The 24728-nt window shown below is 52.4% G+C and overlaps 5 protein-coding genes across 10 annotated transcripts in view; 3 read left to right on the top strand and 2 right to left on the bottom strand.

The window, feature by feature from the left end:
• Positions 1-9270, top strand: part of NUP210L (nucleoporin 210 like) — an 89372-nt gene extending 80102 nt beyond the window's left edge. The window contains exons 37-41 of the mRNA XM_064593601.1: positions 454-704; positions 1935-2139; positions 4749-4853; positions 5330-5404; positions 5486-9270. Coding sequence (XP_064449671.1) covers positions 454-704; positions 1935-2139; positions 4749-4853; positions 5330-5404; positions 5486-5589 — 740 coding nt within the window. The 3' untranslated portion in view covers positions 5590-9270. The remainder of the gene's footprint in view (positions 1-453; positions 705-1934; positions 2140-4748; positions 4854-5329; positions 5405-5485) is intronic.
• RPS27 (ribosomal protein S27) lies at positions 6225-7438 on the bottom strand. The gene is made up of 4 exons (XM_045876451.3): positions 7297-7438; positions 6949-7057; positions 6583-6693; positions 6225-6308 (listed from the first exon to the last, which is right to left on the bottom strand). The coding sequence occupies exons 1-4, from the start codon at positions 7300-7302 to the stop codon at positions 6280-6282; spliced, it is 255 nt and encodes an 84-aa protein (XP_045732407.1). The 5' UTR covers positions 7303-7438; the 3' UTR covers positions 6225-6279.
• A 1058-nt stretch (positions 9271-10328) lies between the features above and the next one.
• On the top strand, positions 10329-18670 carry RAB13 (RAB13, member RAS oncogene family). The gene is made up of 9 exons (XM_045876449.3): positions 10329-10569; positions 12129-12189; positions 12986-13046; positions 13263-13340; positions 13447-13536; positions 13617-13682; positions 13788-13841; positions 14017-18179; positions 18588-18670. Exons 1-8 carry the CDS (start codon positions 10446-10448, stop codon positions 14092-14094), a joined length of 612 nt encoding a protein of 203 aa, XP_045732405.1. The 5' UTR covers positions 10329-10445; the 3' UTR covers positions 14095-18179; positions 18588-18670.
• Positions 18043-20470, top strand: JTB (jumping translocation breakpoint). The gene is made up of 5 exons (XM_045876448.3): positions 18043-18179; positions 18359-18396; positions 18588-18670; positions 19443-19522; positions 19933-20470. The coding sequence occupies exons 1-5, from the start codon at positions 18097-18099 to the stop codon at positions 20087-20089; spliced, it is 441 nt and encodes a 146-aa protein (XP_045732404.1). The 5' UTR covers positions 18043-18096; the 3' UTR covers positions 20090-20470.
• On the bottom strand, positions 20375-24716 carry CREB3L4 (cAMP responsive element binding protein 3 like 4). Of its 6 annotated transcripts, none has more exons than XM_064593597.1 (10): positions 24585-24716; positions 24058-24229; positions 23628-23874; positions 23350-23471; positions 21829-21921; positions 21585-21691; positions 21395-21463; positions 21210-21294; positions 20969-21065; positions 20375-20845 (listed from the first exon to the last, which is right to left on the bottom strand). In XM_064593597.1, exons 2-10 carry the CDS (start codon positions 24226-24228, stop codon positions 20652-20654), a joined length of 1185 nt encoding a protein of 394 aa, XP_064449667.1. In that variant the 5' UTR covers position 24229; positions 24585-24716; the 3' UTR covers positions 20375-20651. The 6 variants fall into 6 exon arrangements, with proteins under 6 accessions (XP_064449667.1, XP_045732399.1, XP_054363781.1 ...); XM_045876443.3 differs by lacking the exon at positions 24585-24716 and adding an exon at positions 24336-24470 and having other exon boundaries at positions 24058-24241; XM_054507806.2 differs by lacking the exon at positions 24585-24716 and adding an exon at positions 24336-24470 and having other exon boundaries at positions 23793-23874; positions 24058-24241.
• Positions 24717-24728: the final 12 nt, after the last annotated feature.

Genomic DNA, 24728 nt, shown 5'->3' with positions numbered 1-24728 from the left:
AGGATGGTTGGATTTAGGAATGAAGGAAAGGGTGTCTATGAAAAGACAGCTGAGTGTGAGCCTGGATAACTAGAACAACAATACTCCCATCAAGATACGGTTTGACAGAGAAGTGACTAAGCCATGCTCAAAGCATCTTTCACAAACCCTTTCCTAATCTTGGCAACTCTTGGTTACTTCATTCTATATCCCCTTAATTTCTGTTTGTACTGTGTTATTTACTACTCCCTGACATGTTGATTTAAGCAACAAGTTCAACTGTGGGTTGCCTGGGACTGTTTTTCTTCGGTGTCCTTCCCCCACAATGGCCAACAGTCTGCTAATAGTGAACACTCAGAAAGTTGAGTTCACATTTTCTTCTGAACTTGCTTCCATTTTTCCTTCCTATTTTAAGCCAGTTGGCTCAATAGAGCCTCCGAACCTTCCCCGCTCAGTTTTTCATCTTTTCTTCAGGGGTTTATGTCTGCCTAATCAAGGTTCGACCCCAGTCAGAAGAGCTGCTCCAGGCCCTCAGCGTGGCTGACACCTCAGTCTATGGGTGGGCCACACTGGTCAGTGAACGGAACAAGAATGGAATGCAAAGAATCCTCATTCCTTTCATCCCAGCCTTTTACATCAACCAGTCAGAATTGATTCTTAGCCACAGACAAGACATCGGGGAGATAAGAGTGCTGGGGGTGGACAGAGTTCTTGAGAAGCTAGAGGTATGTGAAGCACTGAACCAAAACATAACTGAGATCAAGGTTTTGAAAAAGGAGTCCTCATTCCTAGTCCAAGGGCAAAGGAACAGTTATGGAATGACTTTGATAAAATTCACCACAAGGGGGGAGGGCTCTTAGAATGAAGAAAACCTGTCCTCTTCACAATGCCCGGGTACTCCCAGAGTCCAAAATTTAGGTCATGAGCTTTGTCAGTCTGAAAGATACTAGTATCATCCTAAATGATCTTTAGAATTCTAGTTTAGAACTTTTTTTTTTTTTTTTTTTTTTTTTTTTTTAAGATTTGAGAAAGAGAGCATGAGCGGAGAGAGGGACAGTGGGAGAGGGAGAAGCAGGCTCCCCACTGATGTGAGGTGCAATCCCAGGAGCCTGGGATCATGAGCTGAGCCAAAGGCAGACATTTAACTGAGCCACCCAGGCACCCAAAACTTTAAGATTTGTTTGAGAAAGAGGGAGTGTATGTGAGAGGGGGGACAGAGGGAGAGAATATCCAAGCAGACCCCTGCTAAGTGTGGAGCCCAACACAGGGCTGGATCCCTCCAGCTGTGAGATCAGGACCTGAGCCGAATTCAAGAGTCGGATGTTGAACCGACAGAGCCACACAGGCAACCCTAGTTTAAAACGTTTTTGAAGCCAATTTTATTCTCACAGATCTTTTTTTTTTTTTTTTAAGATTTTTTATTTATTTATTTGAGAGAGAGAGAATGAGAGACAGAGAGCATGAGAGGGAGGAGGGTCAGAGGGAGAAGCAGACTCCCCGCCGAGCAGGGAGCCCGATGCGGGACTCGATCCCGGGACTCCAGGATCATGACCTGAGCCGAAGGCAGTCGCTTAACCAACTGAGCCACCCAGGCGCCCACAGATTTTTTTTTTTTTAAGATTTTATTTGAGAGAGAGAAGGAGAGTGCACACAAGCCAGGGGAAGGGGCAGAGGGAGAGGGAGAAGCAGGCTCCCTGCTGAGCAGGGAGCCCGATGTGGAGCTCAATCCCAGGACCCCGGGATCATGACCTGAGCTGAAGGCTGACGCTTAACCGACTGAGCCACCCAGGCGCCTTTCACAAATCATTTTCTTCCCTTATCTACTTCAACACATCTGTGTGGAAAAGCAGATGACTTATCTTCAGATTGCTAACTAGAAATACAGGGATCTTATTGTACGTTTAAGATTGGAATGCAATATTGATGCAAACAAGTGTCATCTTCTTTTCTCCAAGGTCTTCCCTAGCTCCCCAGTTCTAGTGGTCTCTGGCCACAGGCAGTCTTCCCTCACGCCTGGCCTGGCTGTCTATCCCGTAAGAGCAGTCAACTTCACCTCCCTTCAGCAGATGGCATCACCCATTTTCATCAATATTTCCTGTGAGCTCACCAGTCAAAGTGAGGCTGTGCTAGTGAGAGCTCTGAAGGATAAGTCTGGTGCAGGTGAGCACTGGGGGCTCCTGGTGTGTTTTGTTTTCAAGATTTTATTTGAGAGAGGCAGAGAGAGCAAGCTGGGTGAGGGGCAGAGGGAGAAGCAGGCTCTCCACTGAGCAGGGAGCCAGATGCCCAAACTCTGGGGTCATGACCTGAGCCAAAGGCAGAGGCTTGACTGAGCCACCCAGGCACCCTGGGGCTCCTGTTTTTAATCTAGAGTAGGAAAGACCACAGAATGTATTGCTTAGTTAATGAGAAACATTCAGCCACTTGACCGAGATTACTCAAACTAGTTGGGGCATTGATCTTTATTTTCCAAGCCTACCTATAACATCACCTTCAGGAAGCTCTCTTCTCACCATCAAGATATTCTACTTAACTTATATATTTAAGAGTAGTTATCAACTTAAGAACTTCTCAGCCTTGTTAAGTGTACTATTTTCCTGTTTTAAACCTCTTGATAAATGTTTTTCTTCAAAAATCTCTGGCAGATCTTTTTGCATCAGGCAATGGGCAAATGGTGATAGTCCTAGAACTAAGACTGCTTTCCAAAAATCCTGATTCTAGCCATTACTCAGTTTAGAAACTATGCCCAGTCTGGGTGGGATGGGAACATGTGTAGTCATGGAAAAGTGTTAGGAAAGCCAAAGAATCATCCTCCTTATACTGCCACCGCTACCTGCCCATCCCTCCAGAGAAAGTGTTCTTTGAATTAACTAGGAGTGAAGTGGACTGAACCCCCATTCATCTCCAATGGAAGGAAGGTCTGTTTCTACAAGTACCTGATACGTACTGGCCAATATCCTAAGTGCATTTTATGTGCATCTGTTGTCTCGTAACTCTAAAGTAGATATTTTTCCCTTTAAGAATTGAACAAATTGAGATGCTCAAGGTCCCAGGACTAGAAACAGTGTTCAACTCTGTTCTTTCTGTTGGGAGTTTTAAAATCTAGAGTTTTTTAAATGGGTTTCTGCAAGGGTCCATGGATGGAATTCCAGGTGCCCATGACCTTCAATGAGGGGGAAAAACTGCATCTTTATTTTCAACTAATCTCTCAATAAAGTTTCCATTTCCACTGATTTTACGATTATAGGCAAGAAACCACAGCAATAGCAATATGTGTGACTCTGTCACCAACAGAATTCAGATATTTTCATGTTCCAATTATTAGATCTCAAAATTCACTTCAAAGTTACATAAAAATTACAGTAGTTATCAGACCTGAGCCTAGATCTTTCTTGTTACTAAAGCACTCAAAAAAAGGTCTTTTTAACATCTTATTAAGTGTATTGTATATACATAGCTATATCACAATGTTTTTTACATTTTGGTTAACTTTGATATAACTGGTTTCCTTTTATTCCTACACATTTTATTTTTTGAGATAGGATCCATGGGTTTCACCGTACTGCCCAAGTTGCTCATGGCACAATAAATGGTTAAGAACCCCCGCACTTCTCAGAGCTAAGTAAGAGGGACCAGTGGGAACAGTACAACCATGGTGGGTAGGAGTGGTCAGACAAAAAAAACCCCAACCCAGTCTTCAGCTAGCTTATTCACACAAGCACGCTGAGTACCCACTGGTATATGCCAGGCATGGTACCTAGTACAGAAATCAGATTTAAGACAGGGCCTGGGGATTAACATAAAAAAAAGGGGGGGGGGGCCTAATTAAGGAGCTAGTAAATAGTTCGTTGTAGCCAGAACAAAGGGGTATTGGAAAGGCTGATCATGGTCCGTAAGTTTTATTTGGACTCCTACCGTATAAACACTGGAAAGCCAAAAGCTTTCAACAGTTGGACCTGATCAAGGATTAATACAGAGGATCTTGTTTTTAGTGCACTTTATTTCAAACAGCCTCAAAAGTGTTCTTCAGAGCAAGGCAGTTTGTAAACAGTTCTGAAACAAAGTACCATGAGAAGACCAGTTCCAAGTCCAAAAGTTAGAGGGCCTACACTAGGAACGCAGACTAGGAACTCCGTAGGAGGGCCTGGTGACCGTAGGAGATATCTGGGGAGACCTGCAAGTTCAGGGGAGTCTGCTGGGACAGGTGTTCCTTTCTGGACACTGAGACATCGGAAACAACCGAAGTAAAATGTCAAGTGTGCTTCAAAAACACGAGTCTCAGGTTTCATTGGGGACAGTGTTGTACAAAAATCCGAATGCTCCCTAGAAAGGACGTCCTAAGGAAGGAATGACAAGGGGACCCCTGGATTTAAAAGGTGGCTGGTGATCCAAATAAAGGTTTCAGGTTAGAGGGACTAGAACTGGAAGTTCAGGTGCCACAACCACAAATTCGGTGAAGAGCAGCAAGTCACTAGGAATTAAAAACTCACAGGAAAGGTTAACCGGCATCTTTAGGTCGTAGAGTACTCACCTATCCATTTGTAAGTTGAGAAGAAATACAAGACTCAAAGTTTGGGAGATAGGAACAAGCGAAAAAGAGGTCGAGGAACCAGGTACATAATTCACCTCTGTTAAGAAGCAAAACAGTTTCCCAGAGGGCTGGGTTTTGAGAGCTTCTGCTGGATACCCAGGACCATGTGTTTTTAAACACAGCCACCTGCCCTGAATGCTTTAAGTAACTATTACCTTTTATTGTTCTGACCAATGCACAGATCAATGTGAAGATTCAGGTATCCTCCAGAAGTTCCTGGGTTCTCACCAGGCCATCCTCTTTACCCTCTTCACAGTGCTGGCATCAACAGCTTTCATCTTTCTAGGTAAGGAGCCCTTACATTCAGCAACATGGACTTTTGACTTAGAAACTGCCTTCATTTAGTTTCACCAGTTAGGGCGCCTGGATGGCTCAGTTGGTTAAGCAACTGCCTTTGGCTCAGGTCATGATCCCAGCGTCCTGGGATCGAGCCCCACATCGGGCTCCTTGCTTAGCGGAGCCTGCTTCTCCCTCTACCCCTGTCTGCCTGCCACTCCCCCTGCTTGTGCTCTCTGTGTCAAATAAATAAAAAATGTTTAATTTCACCAACTATGAGGATGAAAATTAGTTGTTCATCACATCTCACTTGTGACAAGCAGTTGGAACTCATTCAGCCTCCCTAGTCATCTAGTGGACAAAAGGTCCTGCTCAACTTACCACCAAGAAGAAGCAGTAAAGTGCATAGGACAGAACCCCACTTGGAAGTGGAAACCACCGCTAAGCCTTGAAATAATGGTGACATCTGCCTTGTTCTTTTTCCAGCGTATAATGCCTTCTTAAACAAGATACAGACAGTTCCAGTTGTTTATGTACCAACTCTAGGAACACCACAACCAGGTAAAGAATAACCACCCTCACCTCTGAAAAGCTCAAATATCCATGTTTTATTCACACTTCATGTTTCTTTTTTACTCCTAGGTTCTTATACCTCCACCACACGTTCTCCCCCACCTTTCATGAGTCCACAACCCCCAGCAGGCCCGAGACGGCTACAACACTGGCTATGGAGTGTAAGGCACTAACCTCCACTTGGACAAATCCCCTCAACTGTAGAGGACTGGAGCCATAAGCCCCCAAACTAGATAGGCTTCTGAAAACTGTAAATAAAAGATCCTAAGCTGTTCTGCGCCAAGGTGGTATGTTAAAGGTTAACTGTCAATTCTTTTTTTTTTTTTTAATATTTTTTTGGCCAAATTGGTTTCTTTTGGCTGTCTTTTTTTTTTTAAGATTTTATTTATTTTTGAGAGAGAGAATGAGAGACAGAGAGCATGAGAGGGAGGAGGGTCAGAGGGAGAAGCAGACCCCCCGCCGAGCAGGGAGCCCAATGCGGGACTCCATCCAGGGACTCCAGGATCATGACCTGAGCCGAAGGCAGTCGCTTAACCGACTGAGCCACCCAGGCGCCCTGAACTGTCAATTCTTAACGCTATGAAAACATAAAAGTGAAAGAAAATGTCCATTTACATAGTATCCCATGTTTTTATCAAGTTCCAAAGATTTACTCGGTGAGCCTAGCTGGACAGAAATGTCCCAAATAGACTTAAGTACTTGGCCACTTACTTGCCCCAAGTGACTCTAGCAGTCCACTCCTCTGGTTGCCCCTGAGTACTTGAGGTAGGAACTTCCTAGCAGTAAAACAAAGACAATGAACGGGACGTATCCAAAATCTGTTTATTGGGATAGTGTCGCACTCATCTTGATTCAGGGTGCTTTTAGTGCTGCTTCCGCCTGAAGGAGCATCCTGGAAGAAGGTGGTTCCGAGGTTACTTAGCCTGCCCCACCCCCACAAAACATCACACCCACAAGAAAGCTGCATCTTTACTTTCCTTCTAAGCCTGTAGCTACCACTTCAGTCGTTTAAGAAACTCACCACTACCTCAAACGAAGACCCTTTTAGGACTCCTCCGCCTCAGCTTTAAACCTCAGCGTTACTTTTTTGGGGCAGGAAGGCGTGTGGACGAACGACTTCCAACTCCCCACCACCTTTAGGGGACCCCGGTCGTCCAGCAGCTCACCTTCTGTAAGCCTTGCTTTTCCTCCCGTGGGCTGGCAGAGGACAGTGGAGCAGCCGACGCACAGAACTACCGTTTGCGCGTGGCTAAAGACGGTGGTGATCTTGTAGCATCCTGGGAAGGAGCACCGAGCAGCAGGGGCTTAGGACCTTTACTTCCCGCCCACGCCTTTCTCTGCTCGAGCGCAAGCCCGCGTGCGGTAACGGTCGGGACACGACGTCCCGCCCCCCGCCGTCCGCCGTCCCCTCGAGACGCGCACGTTCAAGCCCGCTCGGAAGCGGTCGGGCCAGCCATGCCCCCGCCCCCGGGGGCCCACCATCTCGCCCGCCAGTCGTCGCCGTCCCCGTCCCCGCGGGCGGCGCCCCTCACCCGGGCACTTCACGTCCATGAAGTAGGAGTTGGGGCTCTGCACCAGGCGCTTCTTCTTGTGCTTCCTCTTCTCCTCTTCCGGGGACGGGTGCAGGAGGTCCTTCGCGAGCTACAAGGGGCAGACAGGCGCGGTCAGGGCGCCGGCGGCCACAGGAGCAGCAGCCCCCTCCGCCCGGCGTCCACAGCGGGGCCGCCATCTTACCCCCGCCCCGGGCCGCGCGCCGCCCGCCCCCGCGCCCGCCGCCCGCGGCCCGAAGCCCGCGGCCGGCCCCCGCGGCCCGCACCGGCGGAGGGGCGCGCGCGCGCGGGAGGCGAGGGCTCCGCCGGGAGCCGGGCCGAGGAACTCACGGGCATGTTCTCGTGGGGAGGTCGTCACCGCCGGAAAGGAGCGAAAGCGGAAATCCTGCCGCTTATATCCGCCGCCAGCCGGAAGTGACGCGCGCGCGATCGGCAGCCATGCCGGAGTCCGCGCGCCGCCTCCACCAGAAACGGACGCCTCCGTGCGGGCGGCTTCCGACGGGGCTTGCTGCGCCGCGCGGGGGGGAGCGCATTAACAGGGTCGGCTGAGGAAGACGGCGCGGCCGAGCCATGCCCAGGGCTTCTCGGTGGGTTTACTTTGCCGGTTACCAACTCAGAGTGTAAAAACAGGAGAAGGAAGCCCTTCCATCGCCCGTTTCCGCAGCCTCCTGCGAGGGTGAGCCGCCGTTGAGTTTTGTCGTCTTTCCAGTCTGTTTCCTCTATGACGGCGACGTCAGACCCTGACGTAGTGCTGTCTGTGGGCAGCGCTGCGCCTGCTCCGCACGGTGTGTCGGGCGGACCCTGCGGAGGGACGCCCAGCGCAGTCCAAGAAGCCGCCCGAGGTCCTGCCAGCCCGCCGTCCGAGTCGGCGGCGCCACTTTACAGCCCCACAGCCCTTCCCGCAGATCTGCAGCAGCACGCACGCTTGACAGGACGCCTGAAGACCGAAGCATCATCTTCTCTAGTCGGACGCAGCGTTTAGAATGTCGCTGTGTCATAAGGAGGATCGAAGGTGACTCGAATGGTATCTTGGAATCACGGGAAAGGCACGTGAGTCCCAGTCAGGGGCGTGCTGGCCCAGGTCAGTTTCAGTGCTGTAACTACCCCACCGTGGCCGATTTCACACTACCGGTGTGACATCGTTAAACACGGCGTTGGTAAGAGAGAAGCACAGTTTGTTCTCGTGGCCAGCAAGAACCGGTCGCAGCACACCCCTGAGGGGCAGAAGATCCCCCGAGGAAGTGACATTTAGGCTGAGTTCTGAAGGGGTATCAACCAAGCAGCAGCCTGGGAGAAAAGCATCCTGGGCTGAGGAAGAGCTTGTGAAGACAAAACCAAGGCCAGAACGAGCCTGCCGTCATTGAGGGAGGGAGAGGCATGGTTGCCAAAGCTCTGAGAGCTAAGGGCAAAGCTTACTGGGCTTAGGTTCCGGTGACAGCTGGTGTACAGCATAAGCACTGTTCGGAGAGGTGAGCACCGCACACACCACGCTCTGGGGATGAAGAGTCCAGATCCAGGCAAAATGCGAAGAAAAAGAATTGATGGGTTTTTATCGGAACAATTCATGAAAGCTGAAGGATTGGTAGGAGGGGGCGCCTGGGTGGCTCAGTCGTTAAGCGTCTGCCTTCCGCTCTGGCCATGGTCCCAGGGTCCTGGGATCGAGTCCCACATCGGGGTCCCCGCTCGGCGGGGAGCCTGCTTCTCCCTCTTCTGCTCCCTCTGCCTGTGCTCTCTCTTTCTCTCTCTCTGTCAAATAGATAAAGTCTTTATGAAAATAAATAATTGGTAGGAGGTGGTTCGACCTGTGAGGAGAAATAGAGAAGACTCAAGGTTTGTGATACGGCCTGAAGACAGTGGGAGGTGAGAGGATGGACAAGAGGGGGATTGAATAGCTGTGTTTGAGAACGGGCAAGCATGGACACACAAGATGACAAGGATGAGCGAAGTAACAAAAGATGTCTTCTCAGAACCGGTACATTGCACAAGGACAATTCTACTGACCCACTATTAGAAAAGCAGATAGTTTGAATAATTTTTTTCCAAAGACAAAGATAAACTTGTTCTTTGTAGCCGTGTTTTCCATACTTCAGCTTTTTCGTTGCCTTTTCACAGCCCTTTCAGTGTGGTGTCAGGAGGGCAGCCTCAGGGCGGTCTTAAAGATCCATCCCTCATCAAAAGAATGAAACCAGACATTTATAGTCCCGTTTATGTCTTCCTGAAACTGGCTTGTCAGAGAAATCACAAATAGGGTCCCAGAAGATTTGAATACTGTCGTTAATAAAGCCCAAATGTGTCTCAGTGAAAGAGAGCGAGTGTGTGTGTGGGGGGGGGGGGGGCTGTGAGGAGGAGTGGTGTGGTATGGGGGCTGTGGGGGTTGGGTTGGGGTGGTGGAAGGGTGTGTGTGGTGTGGGGGGTGGGATGTGTGATGTGTGTGTGGTATGTGTGTATTGTGGGTATGATGTAGGTGTGGTGTGGTAGTGTGTATGATTGTGTGGTAGTGGGGTGTATGATGTTAATGTGTGATGTGTGGTATATGTATGATGCGTATGGTGTATGTGTGGTGTACATATGTGGTGTGGGTGTGATGTGTATGTGGTGTGGGTGTGTTTGTGGGTGGTATTTGTCTATGTGATGTGTGTGCTGTATGTGGTGTGCATGGTGTGTGTAGTGTGTGGTATGTGGTGTGATGGGGGTCTGGGGGTGTGGTGTGTATGGTGTGATATGTGATGTGTGTATGTGGTATGTGTACGTGGTGTGTGTGTATGTGATGTGTGGTGCGTGTGTACGTGGTGTATGTGGTGTGGGGAGTTTGTGTGTGGTGAGGTGTGTATGTGTGTGTGGTATGTGTGTCTGTGGTGTGGTATGTGCTATGTGTATGTAGTGTGTGTACGTGGGGTGTGGGGGGTTGTGGGTGTGGTGTGCGTGGTGTGTACGTGGTGTGTGTGTGTGTCTCGGCCCATGGGGATACCTTTCCACGCCGTCCACCAGGGGGCAGACCGTCCCCACAAGTGGCTGGTGCTCCAGGGCGTCCGGCCGCGTTCCCAGGGAGCTGGGCCGGACCTGAGGGCTGGGGACCCCGGAGCCCAGAAGTGCCCCAAAGGCGTCCACCCTTGGAGTGGACCTGGGGTCCCTTGGCTCAGCGCCCCCGCTGTGGTGAGCCCCCAGTGCCAGCCCCGCCTTCAGCCTGCATCCCCCAGGTCCTGAGGCGCCCCCGTCGGTGGGCCGTGTGGCTGGCAGCGGCTCCCCCTCCTCCACAGCCACCCTGGCGCGGATTGCGGGCGAGCGGGAGGTGCCCGGCCGTCCCGGGGCAGGGGCGGGCGGCCAGGGGGTGGGGCCCACGGCAGGGCCGCCTCCCCTCTTTCCCGGAGCCTGGGCGGAGAGGGAGGAAAACTTCTTCCTGGCCTGGGCTCCCGGCCGCTCCGTCTGCCAGCCCTGCGGTCCCGCCCACCGGCGCCTCCCCCGGCTCCCCAGTGTCCGCCATGGCCAAAGCCTACGACCACCTCTTCAAGTTGCTGCTCATCGGGGACTCGGGGGTGGGCAAGACTTGTCTGATCATTCGCTTTGCAGAGGACAGCTTCAACAACACCTACATCTCCACCATCGGTGAGCCCGCCGGCCGTGCCCCAGGCCCCCGGCTCCCCCCAGGCCCTCACCCCTGCATTCCACCGGCGGCGAGCCCGCTGGCCTGTCCCACACTCCCAGATCCCCCAGGCTCCCAGGTTACTAGTGGCCCCACTTTTCAGTCCCCCAGAGGGAGGCTTCTAAACTCTCAGCCCCGTCTCAGACCCATCCCCCGCACATCTCTCTGGATGGTACCCAACCTCTAACCTCTCTGAGGCCTCCAGGTAACTTCTCCGTTGTGCCAACCCCTTGTTTTCCTGGTACCATCCTTCTCCCTCATCTCCCCAAATCCACATGAACCCTTTTCTATTTCCCGCTGCCCATCTCTTCCTCACCCCCACTCGCCTAGAACACTTGACCCTCTCTGTATTTCCTGTACCCCCTCTCCCTGAACATGCTTTCCAATTCCATTAGCCTCTTTCTGTCTTGCTGAGTTTCAGACCCTCCCATTGCATCCCCAACCTTACCACTTCCCAGTCTCCCTGCCCCTCAACTTAATGGAGGTGGGCAGGGTGGAACAGAGTGGCTGTCTGTGCTGGAGGGTGACCCAAGGACTGGGATGGTGAATATGCCGTCAGCCAGGCAAGGAGGGTGGGAGTGGGGGTACTTTGGGGGGCTCTGAGTCAGCCTGGTGACTCAGCCTCCTCCCTGGGCTCCCAACAGGCTCTGGGGAGGTGCCCACATTTCCACTAAGACCACTGCCTCCCCTTCTCCCTTCTTGTCTTTCTTCATCTCCTCTGGCCTGGGAAATAAAACAAGGGGAGTCTCAAAACAATTCTGGTTAGAAAAGGGAAGGAAAGGGGCACCTGGGTGGCTCAGTCGGTTAAGTGTCTGCCTTCAGCTCTGGTCATGATCCCAGGGTCCTGGGATGGAGCCCCACATCGGGCTCCCTGCTCTGTGGGGAGCCTGCTTCTCCCTCTGCCTCTGCCTGCCACTCCCCCTGCTTGTGTTCTCTCTAGCTTTCTCTCTGTCAAATAAATAAATAAATAAAATCTTAAAAGAAAAAAAAAGAAAAGGGAAAGAAAATGCCCCTCTTTCCTAGTTCAGTCTCAGGAGGACTCTTTCTTGCTTGCAAGCGTGGCCTGCTAGTTAACTCACACAAACTGGCATCATTACCTCTTTCCTGGCTCTTTATTCTATCGGGCTGGAGGGTGGCTGGAGCGTGGCTGGAGCACTGAGAGTACAGGGTTCTGGGAAAACAGAAGGGAAGAGGAATCTGAAAGTCATATTTTGAGGGAGACACTGAATTAAGAGAGCTGTCAACTGGTGCGGCTGAGTGGACCCAAGAGGTGCCTTAAGCCTCCCTGTAGAATTTCCATCACCTCCCCCTCCCAGAGCCATAACATCTCAGTAAAAACAATATGCTTACTAGACAAATACAGCTTTGAGAAAATTCTCTTTTACGCTTGCAACAAGGTTGCTTCCCAAGTGCACCCGCCTGCAGAATTCCTAGCACTGGGGCTGCTCCGTTCCCGTGTCTCCCATCGAACACCCTACGTGCCCACACAGTCTCAACTTAAGTGTGTGCGCTCCCCTCCTAGGAATTGACTTCAAGATCCGCACTGTGGATGTAGAGGGGAAGAAGATCAAATTGCAGGTCTGGTGAGTAAACCCCTAGAACTGCTGGGCACATTCCCTCATTTCCCTCCCAGCACCACTTCCCTCCCATGTTGCTTCATCTCTCTCCCTCTCCCCACCGCTCCTTCCGGTACTTCTCCCAGGCCACTTCCTGTCACCTCACTCAGACGACGTCATCCTTCCCACTTTCTTCCAGCTCGCTCAACTATTTTCAGCTGTTTTCTAACTCTCTTGCCTCTCCCAGCTCCAGAGCATTCTCTGAACTTGACACTAATTGTGTGCAGGGCTGCCACATGGAAATGGCATTGAAGCAGGTACACAGTAAGTAGCAGAATGGAGACTTTAAGTCTGTGAATGACGGAGGCCCAGAAAGCTGAGGATAGAGGGCTGTCCTGCCATAAGAAGCTGGAGACTCTGAAAGTGTGGAAGTGGCTGCTGGCTTGAAGAAGCTTTAGAATGCAACAGATCAGAGCAGATTGTGGTTTGGATTCTGGTTCTGCTGCAGAATGAGGTTCATTAGTTATTTAGCCTCTTGAAATCTCTGTCCTCGTTTGTAAGATGGACCATATAATGCGTCTCACAAGGGTAGGGCGAAGATGGTGCCTGGCACAGAGTAAGTGTTCAACAGATAAACCGAAAGACCTTGTTCCTTAGGTCTGTGTCATCTCCCAGCCGTCCTACCTCCTCTTCCCGCTTTACTGTTTTCTGATTCTATTCCTTTCAGCCCCACCCTGTCACGAGACCTAAATTCTTAGCAGGGGGAATTCTCTCTTTGGAGAATGATCCCCTCTCTCCTGCCCCACAAAATATTCCACTTCAGGGATACAGCTGGCCAAGAGCGATTCAAGACGATAACCACTGCCTATTACCGTGGAGCCATGGTACGAGGTGTGGGTCTGGACAGGGGTGAGGCAATAGATTGGAGGTTTATGAGTCCCCAGGGGCAGGGGTTGGGCAGGGAAAAGGGGAGGGGGCACAGTGTGGGAGGTGGAGGGCCCCACATGGACTAATGGGTAGCTTCACGGGTAGAACTTGCAGGAAGCCGAAATGGGGGAATGTGGCCCAAGGCTCCATGGTGAACCCTTGCCATCCCCCAGGGCATTATCCTAGTATATGACATCACAGATGAGAAATCCTTCGAGAATATTCAGAACTGGATGAAAAGCATCAAAGAGGTAAAGACCCTCCTGAAAAGACAGGAGACTAGGTAGAACCTGGAGGGTGAGGGGACCGTGAAGGTGAGCAGGACCTATCTTACCCTTCCTACCCTTTTGCTTCCAGAATGCCTCTGCTGGGGTAGAACGCCTGCTGCTGGGGAACAAATGTGACATGGAGGCCAAGAGGAAGGTGCAGAAGGAGCAGGCTGTCAAGGTGAGGGCTGGGCCACGACAGAGTTGGATCCCAGGGGGCCTCTACCCTTTACCCACCTCTCTTCTCCCTCCACTTCGCAGCTGGCTCGGGAGCATGGGATCCGATTCTTCGAGACAAGTGCCAAATCCAGCACAAATGTGGATGAGGTGAGACCCCCCCCATGTCCACCCCCACTCCCAGAGGTGGCTGTTGCACAGCAAGCCCGTCCTCCCCTCCAGCCTGTTCTCACCACTCACTGCTTTCCCCACCAGGCTTTCAGTTCCCTGGCCCGGGACATCTTGCTCAAATCAGGAGGCCGGAGACCGGTGAGTTGGTTCTGCTGGACTGGGCACAGCTGTGTGCACGTGTATGTGTTAGGAGTGAAACCCCAGGGGGGAGTAGTGCTAACACCGCCCCAGGGTGGGTCCCCTTCGAACAATGTATAGTCTCAGACCCCAGCCAGCTATTGTCACCCTGATCCCGGTGCCCTTCCACCTCTAGGGAAACAGCCACAAGCCCCCTGGCACTGACCTGAAAGCTTGTGACAAGAAGAACACCAGCAAGTGCTCCCTCGGCTGAGGACCCTAGGCCCGGAGGCTGAACCTGAGGGAGGCAGGGCTGTGGGTGGGCAGGGGAGAAACAGCAGGTGGGACTTGGAGGGGCTAGAGGTAGGTAGATGGTGGAAGAGTAGGGAGCAAATGGAGAAGAACACGGGAAGGCAAGAGAAGGAAAGTAGGTAGACTAGAGAGGGAAGGAGAGGCAAAGAGGAGAGAGAGGCGAGGGAATGAAAGGAGATGAGGGGGTAGGAAGAGACGGGAGAAGGAAAGAACCGGCCCTGGGGGTCAGACCTTCCCTGGGCTTTTAGGGCAGACATAAATGTAAATAAACAGTTGATTTGTTGTTACTGGATCAGGTTTTAGGATCAGGTTGTGTGAGAGGTTGGCTCACCTCACCCTCTAGGTTTGACCCCATGACTCTGCATGGTCTTGCTCACCCACACAAAGGTCCCTGGTTTGGGTGACTTTCATCATCAGACCTCATTCCTACCTCTAAGGTGGTTGGGCTGCCAGAATCGGGCTGGGTTCCTGTGACACCAGGACCTGTCCCTGAATGGGTGAAGAAAAGACCAAAGAGGTCCTCTGAACCTGGAGGTCTGGACATCCTCTTTCCATGATGGGGTTTAGAGGATCCTTATGGGCAAAGCCTTGCCTGGCTTCCAGAGGACTCTTAGGCCTTCCCAGGGGAGTGACAGCTCTAGACTCGAGGAAATAACAGGACCTGGTATTGTTTATCCTGTGATTTCTTCAAGCATCTCTGATTCCGCCAGCAATCCTTTTAGGTAGCTGGTAGGCATTATTTTCCACTTTTATAGATGAGGAAGATGAGACACGGAAGAAGTTCATTTAGTCATAATCTTTTTTTTAAGTATTTATTTATTAGAGAGAGGGCGCGCACGCACAAGGGCCGAGTGGGAGGGGGAGAAGCAGGCTTCCCGCTGAGCAGGTAATCTGATGCGGAGCTCAATCCCAGGACCCTGGGATCATGACCTGAGTCGAAGGCAGATGCTTCACTGACTGAGCCACCCAGGCACCCTAGTCATAAATCTTTTTTTTTTTTAAAGATTTTATTTATTTATTAGAGAGAGAGATCACAAGTAGGCAGGCAGGCAGAGGAAGAGGGAGAAGCACGCTCCCTGCTGAGCGGGAAGCCTGATACGGGACTCGATCCCAGGACGCTGGGATCATGACCTGAGCTGAAGCTTAACGACTGAGCCACCCAGGCACCCCCGAGTCATAAATCATTTTTTTTTTTAAGATTTTATTTATTTATTTATTTGAGAGAGAGAGAGAAAAACAGCATGAGAGGGGATAGGGTCAGAGGGAGAAGCAGGCTCCCTGCCGAGCCAGGAGCCCGATGTGGGACTCGATCCCAGGACTCTGGGATCATGACCTGAGCCGAAGGCAGTCTCCCAACCAACTGAGCCACCCAGGCGCCCCCGAGTCATAAATCTTTATTGAACATTTAGTTTGTGCCAAACACAATGGTCAAGTTTGGGTGGAACTTACAAGAAGAACAAGCAAATTTTAACAAAAACAGCTCCTAAGTACTGTATAAGAAAGAGGCAAACTGCAGGCATGCAAAAGAACGACCACCCAAATACTCAGGCTTGAGGCATAGTCCCCATAAACATACACAGCCCCCTTGGACCCTTGCACAGTAGTTTCTAAACAGCAGAATTCTCTCACAGATGACGTTTTATCAGGATTAATGAAAATATCACATTTGGCTTACACAAAATACCATTAGAAGTTTAATTTACAGATAGGAAGTTCAAGGCACTTCAGGAATCCCCACACTTGTGGCATGGAAATGGATGGCACAACCTGGGGTCAGCAGCAAAGCTTTCTGTGCTGCTGTTTGTTGGTAAAACACAACACCAGGAAAAAGCCTGACCGTGCTGGGAGAAGAACTGCGGAATGACTGGATACATGTGTTACCAAACTTCTATGGAGTAAAGATCAGGCCCAGGCTCTGTAGTCAACGATCCAGCTGGTGTGCTTTGCTCAAGGTTATGAGGAAAGGCTTGCATTTTGTGAATCCCAGGAAGAACACTGACTGACATATTCATCACACCCCAGAGCAGATGTTTTAAAATCCAGTTTCAGTGAAGAGACCTACTCAGTTGCTTGGTACACCTATAGGAAGTGAGAGCTTACAACTCTCATAGCTTGTCAAGAGACGTGGTCAGGTTTGATAAGAAGTAGTAACAGGACGCTAGAAGATTTCAGCCAAACTTTCCTAAAAGCTACTGGAAAATACTCACACCTACTTCCTGTAACATACAACTATTGACATGCACAAACAGTACCTTAAAGGAATGAGCAAATAGTCACAAGAAAAGTAAAGCTCAGGCTCAACTCCCACCTAATAATGACCTTTCCACAGTCTGATTGTTTCTGCTCTTGAGGGGCCAGCTCTACATCTGATGGGAAGACAGAATTCATGGGACATAGCACTGGTTATAGTTAATCCTAAAATGAAGTGCTGTAGCCCTTAGGGCTGTGGGGTGGAGGGAGCAGCTGTTGTATTTAGGCTAGGAAGACTTCTTGAGACAGGAGAATGTGGGGTAGGGCTAACAAAAAAGTCTGGGGACAAGCCCTTTCATCTTGAGAAGTGGGGGACAGATTACTATTAGTGACCATATTTATATGAATTTAAGTACCTCCTTGAACTTACACGGTCTGATTGTCTGGGAGGCTGTAAACCTACGTATATGTAAAATTAGGAGGAAAAGACAGGCAGAGTTCGGTAGTGAACCCAGAGTGCAGGCCAAGTCTCTGCAATTCTGGGTACATCCGTATGGAGGTTTCACTCCACGTGGCTGGAAAGCAGGGATGAATCTTTGGCCTTGGAATTGAACGTCTGGGCTCTCCCACCCACTCGCTGGGTGACCTTGGAAATCACTTCTACGCGGAACTTACAAAATAGGGACAACACCGGACACCTCAGGATTACTGAAGACCAAAATGACCTCAGTGTTGAATTCAAAAGTAGGATAGTAATGGGACCCAATGCAATCAGAGGATAAAGGAGATACTTAACGACACAGTTCATTCGCATCTCGCCGAAAACCCCCGGCAACTGCGCGTTAACCTTTCCGTTTGAGAGACCCCTGGGAGGCGGACGGCGCCGGCAGGTCCCGCCTCGATTCTTCCCGGGACTCCCACGGGCGGGAGCCGGAGGGCGGAGGCCGGAGGAGCTCCTCAGAGCCCCAGAGCCCCAGAGCCGGGGGCAGGCGGGAATCAGCCGGGCCCGGGCGCCGGCGTCTCGGCCGGGGCGCGGGAGCCCCTCCCCTCGGGGCCGGGGTAAGGCCCCGCGTGCGGCGCAGGGATTACGCAAAAAAATTGCTGAAGAATAGACGAGCACGCGAGAAGACGACTCCGCGCCTCGGGAGGAGAAGGCGCGGTGTCGCCTCGCCGCCGGGACCGTCGGGGCAGGACGTTCTCGGAGGCAGCGACGGACTGCCCCTTCCGTGCCGCTGCTCACCCCGCCCGGAACGGGCCGACGGGCGACTGCCCGGGGCGCCCCGCACCACAGAGGCCCGGGGCGCAGCGGACCCCGGCGAGCGGCGCGAGCCCGGCCCGCGGGCGCCAGCCGGCCGCTACCCGCGCGCCTGCGCCGAGCGGCCCGGCCGCGGGAACCCTCCCGGTCCCGGCATCCCCCGCGGCTGCGCGTCTCCCCCACGCCGTCCGCGGGCCCGGCATCCTCCGCGGGGAAGACGGCCGCGGCGGGCACGGCCCCGGCGGGGACGGGGCGCTAGGCCGTACGCCCCGCCGCCTGTCCCGAGGGCCGTGCGGGCCCGAAGAAGCGAGCTCACGGCCCAGTCCCACACATGCGCGCTGGCTTCTCTTGCCGTGGGCGTGGGGACGTCCCAGTAGTGCCTTTGCCCTGATAGGCAGCCCCAGCACTTCGCAGCCGTGACCTGAACCCCCCGGAGGCTGCCGTGTGAGCGCTCCGACGGAGGCTCAAGGCCGGTCAAGCAAGTCCCTCCGTCCCGGCCCGCGCGACACCGAGCCCTCCATGCCTGCGGGCGGACAGAGGCGGGGCCTCCCCCAGGGCAGCCACCTCTGCTGGTTGCTCTGCGTTTTCACCTTAAAGCTCTGGTGAGGAGAGGCTGAGGGCTGAGGAGGGCAGGGGCGGGAGGACCGCGTCGTCCGCGCCCCGGGGGCAGGGGTGGGGGCGGGGAGGGAGTGCGCGATCCTGCCCCGCGGAGGTGGGGGCTTCCCTGTTTTCTAGCTTCTGATTTGTGCCTCCCCACCCCCACCCTGCTTCCTCGCTGCAGCCAAGCCGAGGCTCCTGTGCGGGCGGAGCAGCTGTCAGGTGGGTGATGGTGTGGCAACTCGACACCCCCGTAGTGTTCTTGTGACATCCTCCCATGTAGCGGGAGCACAGGTGGGAAAGGGTGGCGCCACGTGCAAGGAAGCGTTCAGCTGAGAAGTTGGGTGGGCAGCGCCTTTGGGAGAGAGGTTTTCTAAGTGACGCCCGGGGCTGGCATTTCTCTCCCTTCTTAGTGAGCACCTCAAATTTGCCGTGCTGGCTGGTGGAAGAATTTGTGGTGGCGGAAGAATGTGCTCAATGTTCTAATTTCCAGGCTGTGAGTATTTATTTTCTCTCCTTTTTTTTTTTTTTAAGATTTTATTTATTTATTTGACAGAGAGAGAGACACAGCGAGAGAGGGAACACAAGCAGGGGGAGTGGGAGAGGGAGAAGCGGGCTTCTGGCCCAGCAGGGAGCCCGATGCAGGGCCCGATCCTGATGAGCCGAAGGCAGATGCCCAACTGACTGAGCCACCCAGGCGCCCCTAAAGATTTTATTTTAAGTAAGCTCTACTCCAGTGTAGGGCTGGAGCTCATAACCCTGAGATCAAGAGTCAAATGCTGACTGAGCCAGCCAGGCACCCCAGTCATGATCATTTTTAATCCAGTAAGCTCCAGAACCTGTCCTTGTTTCTCTTAGACTGTTGCTTCTAAAGTGTTCTTTTTTTTTTTTTAAAGACTTTATTTGACAGAGAGACAGACAGCGAGAGAGGGAACACAAGCAGGGGGAGTGGGAGAGGGAGAAGCAGGCCTCCTGCGGAGCAGGGAGCCCAATGCGGGGCTCAATCCCAGGGCCCCGGGATCATGACCTGAGCCGAAGGCAGACGCTTAACGACTGAGCCACCCAAGCGCCCCTCTAAAGTGTTCTTTCTAATATGTTTATCATCATGCAACCAATATATCCACCATCCCCATTAGAACTCTTTGTTGGTTCTCTGTTGCCCACCAGCGCTGAGCCATAGCAATTGGACACCTGCCCCTTCTGAATGGCATTCTTTCTGCTTCTGCTGCCCTTACCTGACATGTGCTTTGGTCCTTTTCTCCTGACAGAAAACCACCCCTGAATGTGGTTCCACAGGGTATGTGGAGAAAATCACATGCAGCTCATCTAAGAGGAGTGAATTCAAAAGGCAAGTGTTGTTTCTCATCTTGAAACCTCCTAGATCACCTTTTCTGTTCTTGTGATTTTAGGCAGACTAATAGCCTCACATCTTTCTGTCTGGAGGTAGTGTGGTATATTGGAAGAGGGGGGAACCAAAGTATTTGAACCCAAGTTCCAGCTCTACTTCTCAGCACTATATCATTGGTCTTATTTTCTCATCAGTAGAATTGGTTAATACCAGCTTTGTTTACCTCACTAGAAAATAAGTTGAACAATATATTTGAGTGGGATTTGTGTAGGGGAAACATGTTAGAAGGCTGACTGTGGCTTTTCCTCCTTTCCCCTCAGATGTATCTTGGTTAGGCCTCACTAGAAAGGAGATTGGAGGGAGAGGTGGTCCAGCCTTCCCTGGGAATAACTGTTTCTTCCTGCTCTTAGCTGCCGCTCAGCTCTGATGGAACAACACTTATTCTGGAAATTTGAAGGGGCCATTGTGGGTGTGGCCTTGGTCTTCGCTTGCCTTGTCATCGTTCGTCAGCGACAGCTGGACAGAAAAGCTCTGGAAAAGGTCCGGAAGCAAATCGAGTCCATATAGCTACCTTCCACTCTTTGATAGAGGTCTTAGGGATTGTACCTCGAACACAGACAGTAGAATGAACGGACTTGTACCCTTCATTCTTGGGAAGTTGTGGTGGCACCTCCTTCTCTGTCTCTTGTCTAGATCATTAACGAGCAAAGTATAGAATAGTTTTCTTCTCTATTATAATTTGGTTTGGGACAGGAAGTTCTGGTGGCAGAAATGGAATAGCAACTTTAGGCCCCAGTTTACCAACTACCTATCTTCCCCTTTTTCTGGTACTTATTTAAAATTTTCAGGATATAATTTCAGCAAAAAAGTTTTATTTCTCAGCCAAAACCTCTGTTTCCCCCAACCCTAACCCCAAAGAAAAAATAAAATTGCAGATGTGTAACAAAAGTATCTGAAATGCCTCCTCACATAGCCTGGGCCTTGGGGTACAGACGCTTAGGCGGTCTTGAAATGATTCAGACCCCTGAGGCCAAAGAACTCTGAATGGGAATCCCAGGGGGAACCAGAGCCATGGGGGAATCCTGGATTCCTTATTGCAGCTGGGAAGTGGGCTGGGAAATGTTCTAGCTCACATCTCATCTGCATGCAGGCCAGTTCTGGCATGCCCACTGGGGTCTGTCTTCCCTCCCATCTTCTCCAGCAGGGTCCTTGTTGAGCTATTTACACCCTTGACCCTAGGTGGCTCCTCCAATCTGGACTCTACCACTATGGTCTTCAAATTTTCTGTCATGTCCTTGTGAGTCAGGATATTTCTGGAAATCACTGTGGGGTGAAAGAAAAAGGGCAGTAACAGAGTGCTCCCGTGGGTGGGGGATCCTAGACAGGACACGACCTCCCTCCCACCTCTTGACTACCCTGGAAAACCCCACCCTGCCCCTGCCTCACCTCCATGAGGCTGGTGATCCTCAGTCCCAGCTTCCTGGAGACCCTGCAAGGGGCTGACACTGGGCAGGACGATGAGAGCCAGAGAAAAAAGAAGGATCTGGAGAAAGCAAAAGGACACTTGGACTGTGGGGACACTAAAGGAAGAGACCCAAGGGCAGCATGAACAGAGGGCAGTTGGAATCATCAGGGATGGGAAGGTGGATATGGTTGGGAGTGGGGGGAGATGGGAAGTAGAGAGTACCAGAACACAAGTGCTGGTCTGGGCAGCTTTGTTGGAGGTTTGGGCAATGAGCATCTGCAGCTGGCGGAGCTGAGTTACCAGGGAGCTGGGGAAGGAGGAATGAAGAATCAGCTCTCCTGGGAGCTGGTGCCCCTGTGTGCCACTCGCCCTTCCCCCCCGGGGGCGCACACTATGCTTTCACTTACATATTGTGCCTCTCCAGCTCCTGGACTTTTTTCTGTAGTTCCTGGTTCTGTGCAGAACAGGCAGCCGCCCTAGGGAGTGTGGAAAGGTAGGACAGTCTACAATCAGGTGGTCCCTGACCTTGCCTGCCTTGGTAAGGAAGGATGCCCAGACATGGCCCACAGGGGGCCAGACATGTAAGTCCACACATACCTGCTCTCTAGCCCGTCGATGTACTCTTTCTTCCGTCGCCGACTGTCCTGAGCTGACTGCTTGTTACGGATCTTCCTCCTGACCTTCTTGAGGACCCTCTCCTCTGCCTAGGGGCCCAGGGTGTGTCAGTCCTGGGCCCCTAACCTCCCTCAATTCCCCACTTGCCCCTGTAATCCTGGCTCTTCAGAGGCCATGATGGGGCCACTGGGTTGGGGTTGGGATGCCCTTTGGGGAAGCATGTTACCTTGGTGAGGGGCAGGTGAGTGGGCAGGGAAACCCCTTCCTGTCCCAGCAGATGCTTCTCCTCCTCTGTCAGGAACAAGGTTTGACAGGGCAGCTGGTGGAGAACAGAGATCAATGAGAGGGGGAGAGGGTCTTCCCTTTCCCATTACCCAAGGCCACTCCCCCTGCATGCCTTCGGGCGAGAGTTTCTCATTTGCACTAAGGAATAAGTAACCATGAAAATGAGGTGAGGGAAGGGACCTTCATTCAGACAGGCTCTGGACCAAGCCAAAGGGGCCTCCTGGGGCTATGAAGGGAGAAAAGAGGGCTTGTGTTACATCCTTTGCCCCCAGACTTAGGACCTTGGCACTCTGAGCAAACTAGGGAGGGCTTGTTCTGGTCTACACCTCTCCAGACCTTAAGGGTTTTTTAGAGACAGGGAGGAACTCACTAAGGTGGGGTTTACTTAATCTCACAGCAAGCAAATGATTCACTTTTGACCACTAACTTCCATTTGGCAGAGTGTGTTGTCTCATCAGGGTCAACCTCAGGGAGCTTCCTGGGGTAGTGACCGGTTTTCCCTCAGAGTTTGAGCCCCACTTTCAAGACTGAAGCTCTGTCTCCTCTCAAAGAACTCCCAAGAGCCACGAGATTTAGCAGCTTCTCGTAACACAGTATGTGGGGCAGGTAGGTGACATCTGATGAACCTGAGCCTGTAACTGAGTAAGCTGCCTTTCTGCTACTCCTTTTTGAAATATTTATGCTTCACTTTGACTTCAAAGGAATTTGTTTCTGCTATTGACTCCTGATGGTCTTTGGCTTTTAGCCAAACCATTTCTTGTCTTGCATTTTCTTGATGATCCCTTCTTGCTCCCCTGAAACCACAAACTCCCCAGTATTTTGATGTGAACACAAGCCTAGAAGCATCAGACTTCTTAAGGTCCCTCAATCCTGAGCTGCTTGGCTTGGACTCTGGTCCCAGCTTCAACCACAGACTGGCAGGAAAGCTAGAACCTGTTCCTATGTTTTGCACACAAGCAGTTCTTTCCAGTGACTGTTGGTCAACAGTGACCTGAGCAAGACTCCTTCTCACCCCCCTGCTGGAAGCAGTGCAGCCAGCCTTCCGAAGGCACCCGGTGTGTGACCCCCTGGGCAGTGGGCGCAGCTGCACGGTTGTTCCGGCAGAAACTTCTACACCTTGTGCCTCCGAGCAGGCTGAATTCCCAGGCAGCCCATCCCACTCCGTGTTCTGACCTGTGGCTGAGTAAACTGCACACAAGTTCTGGGCTTTCTCCCAGGCCCTTTCCCCAGATTGCCTCATCCTACCTTCTCCTTAATTATCACCACCTTACCTCTAAGGGCTTCTGTCTCCCTTGTCCTTTCCCGCTCTTAGTTGCTCATGCCTCTCTGATCTTCAGGCCCACAAAAATTGGGGCAAAGAGTTTAGCATCAGTTACCCCCCTCCCTCGCCCCCTTTCCCCTATCTGTGTGGGTACATATCGCTGTATCCAGGGGTACTGGATCTGGCTGACTGAAGACTCACCAGGGTCACAGGAGGCACTGGGTTTACAGTGCCCGCTCTGGGCAGGGTGTGAGTGTGAGCATCAAGGGGCAGCTCGAGGACCGTGCAGGCATCAGGCACCATAAGTGGTGGGCTTCGCTGATCTGAGGGAGACACAGGTAGCTAGGAGAAAGGAGATGAAGGGTATACCCTAATGGCAGCAGGGCCTGGGGAGAGGCACAGGTTGGCGAAACCCCTTAGCCCCAGGACTAGGGCTGGACCTGAAAGGCCATTGTCCCCTTCCCACAAAGAACACTGACCTAGCTGGAGAGAGATGAGCCCTACAGCTGGCCCAGCTTCCCCTTGCATCCTCTCCAGGCCCCCTGCCTCATAGATAACCTCATAGAGAGCAGGGGAATTGGGTGCTTTGGGGGCAGGAGGACTGTCTGGATGGCCAGGGTCCTCGGAGATTCCACTGTCACTACCAGGAGATGCTTCTGAGCAGTACACTTCATTGGGATCAATGAAAAGTTTCAGGAAATCTTCAGGCTCACTCTCTTGAAGGTCCTACAGTATAAGAGAGTGGATATGTGTACAGAGAAGCGTTCTGGAGAGCTACCTGACATCAGACCCAGATCCGTCCCGCTTCAATTTCAGTCCTCTGTGTCCTTGGACATGGGGGTAGTTACAGCTCATGTCCACCCTAGGGGCTTGGCTCGGCCCACCCTCTCCTGCGTTCCTCACACTCACACAGCCACGGCTCCCGCTGGGCTCCCAGCCTCGAAGCCCCTGTTCTTGGAGCTTAGTCCCTGGGACCTCTGGAGGGGGGCAGTGGAGTCCCAGCTCCAGGAAGGCTCCTGTTGAGACCTCTTCTGGGGGCTCCAGCCACACGTCCAGCAGGTCGGGGGTTCGGAAGTCCATCCTGCGGGGAGAGCTGCAGGAGGGTCAGAGCACCCTCCCCACACAGCTGCTGGGTTCCCCCTTCCTCACCTGCCACCCGGGGATCTCCTATCACCCCCCTTCCTCACCTGCCACCCGGGGATCTCGCCTCCGGCCTTATCTCTGCTTCAGACGAACGGGCCCACCGCCTCCGTGCTGTTCCAAAGAGCCCAGCCCTGCCAAGCCCGCCCAGCCCGCGGGCTGCCCGGAACACCGCCGCTCTTCTTCCTTCCAGGATCTCGCATCCTGGACCGGCCCAGCCAAGCCCCGCCCCCAGCCTGACACCCGGAGTGCAAAGTGGGTTGCCCCTGGCCGGGAGCCACGGCGGGGGCCTGCACCTGCGAGCTGGGGGTTGGGAGCCTAGGCGTCCGCAAACTGGACTTCCGGAAGGCGCCGGCAGCCTCGCCCTCTCTGCCTGTTTCTCCTAGCGGCAGCAAATCTTCCTGGGAGTTTGGGGGCTCTTTAGGGAAGGACGGTGATGG

This window comes from Mirounga angustirostris, unplaced genomic scaffold (genome assembly GCF_029215605.1).
Source record: "Mirounga angustirostris isolate CCGP_5_RB_7025 unplaced genomic scaffold, mMirAng1.0.hap1 SCAF_6, whole genome shotgun sequence".
Lineage (NCBI taxonomy): Eukaryota > Metazoa > Chordata > Mammalia > Carnivora > Phocidae > Mirounga > Mirounga angustirostris.
This window is presented reverse-complemented; position numbering and strand designations above follow the sequence as displayed.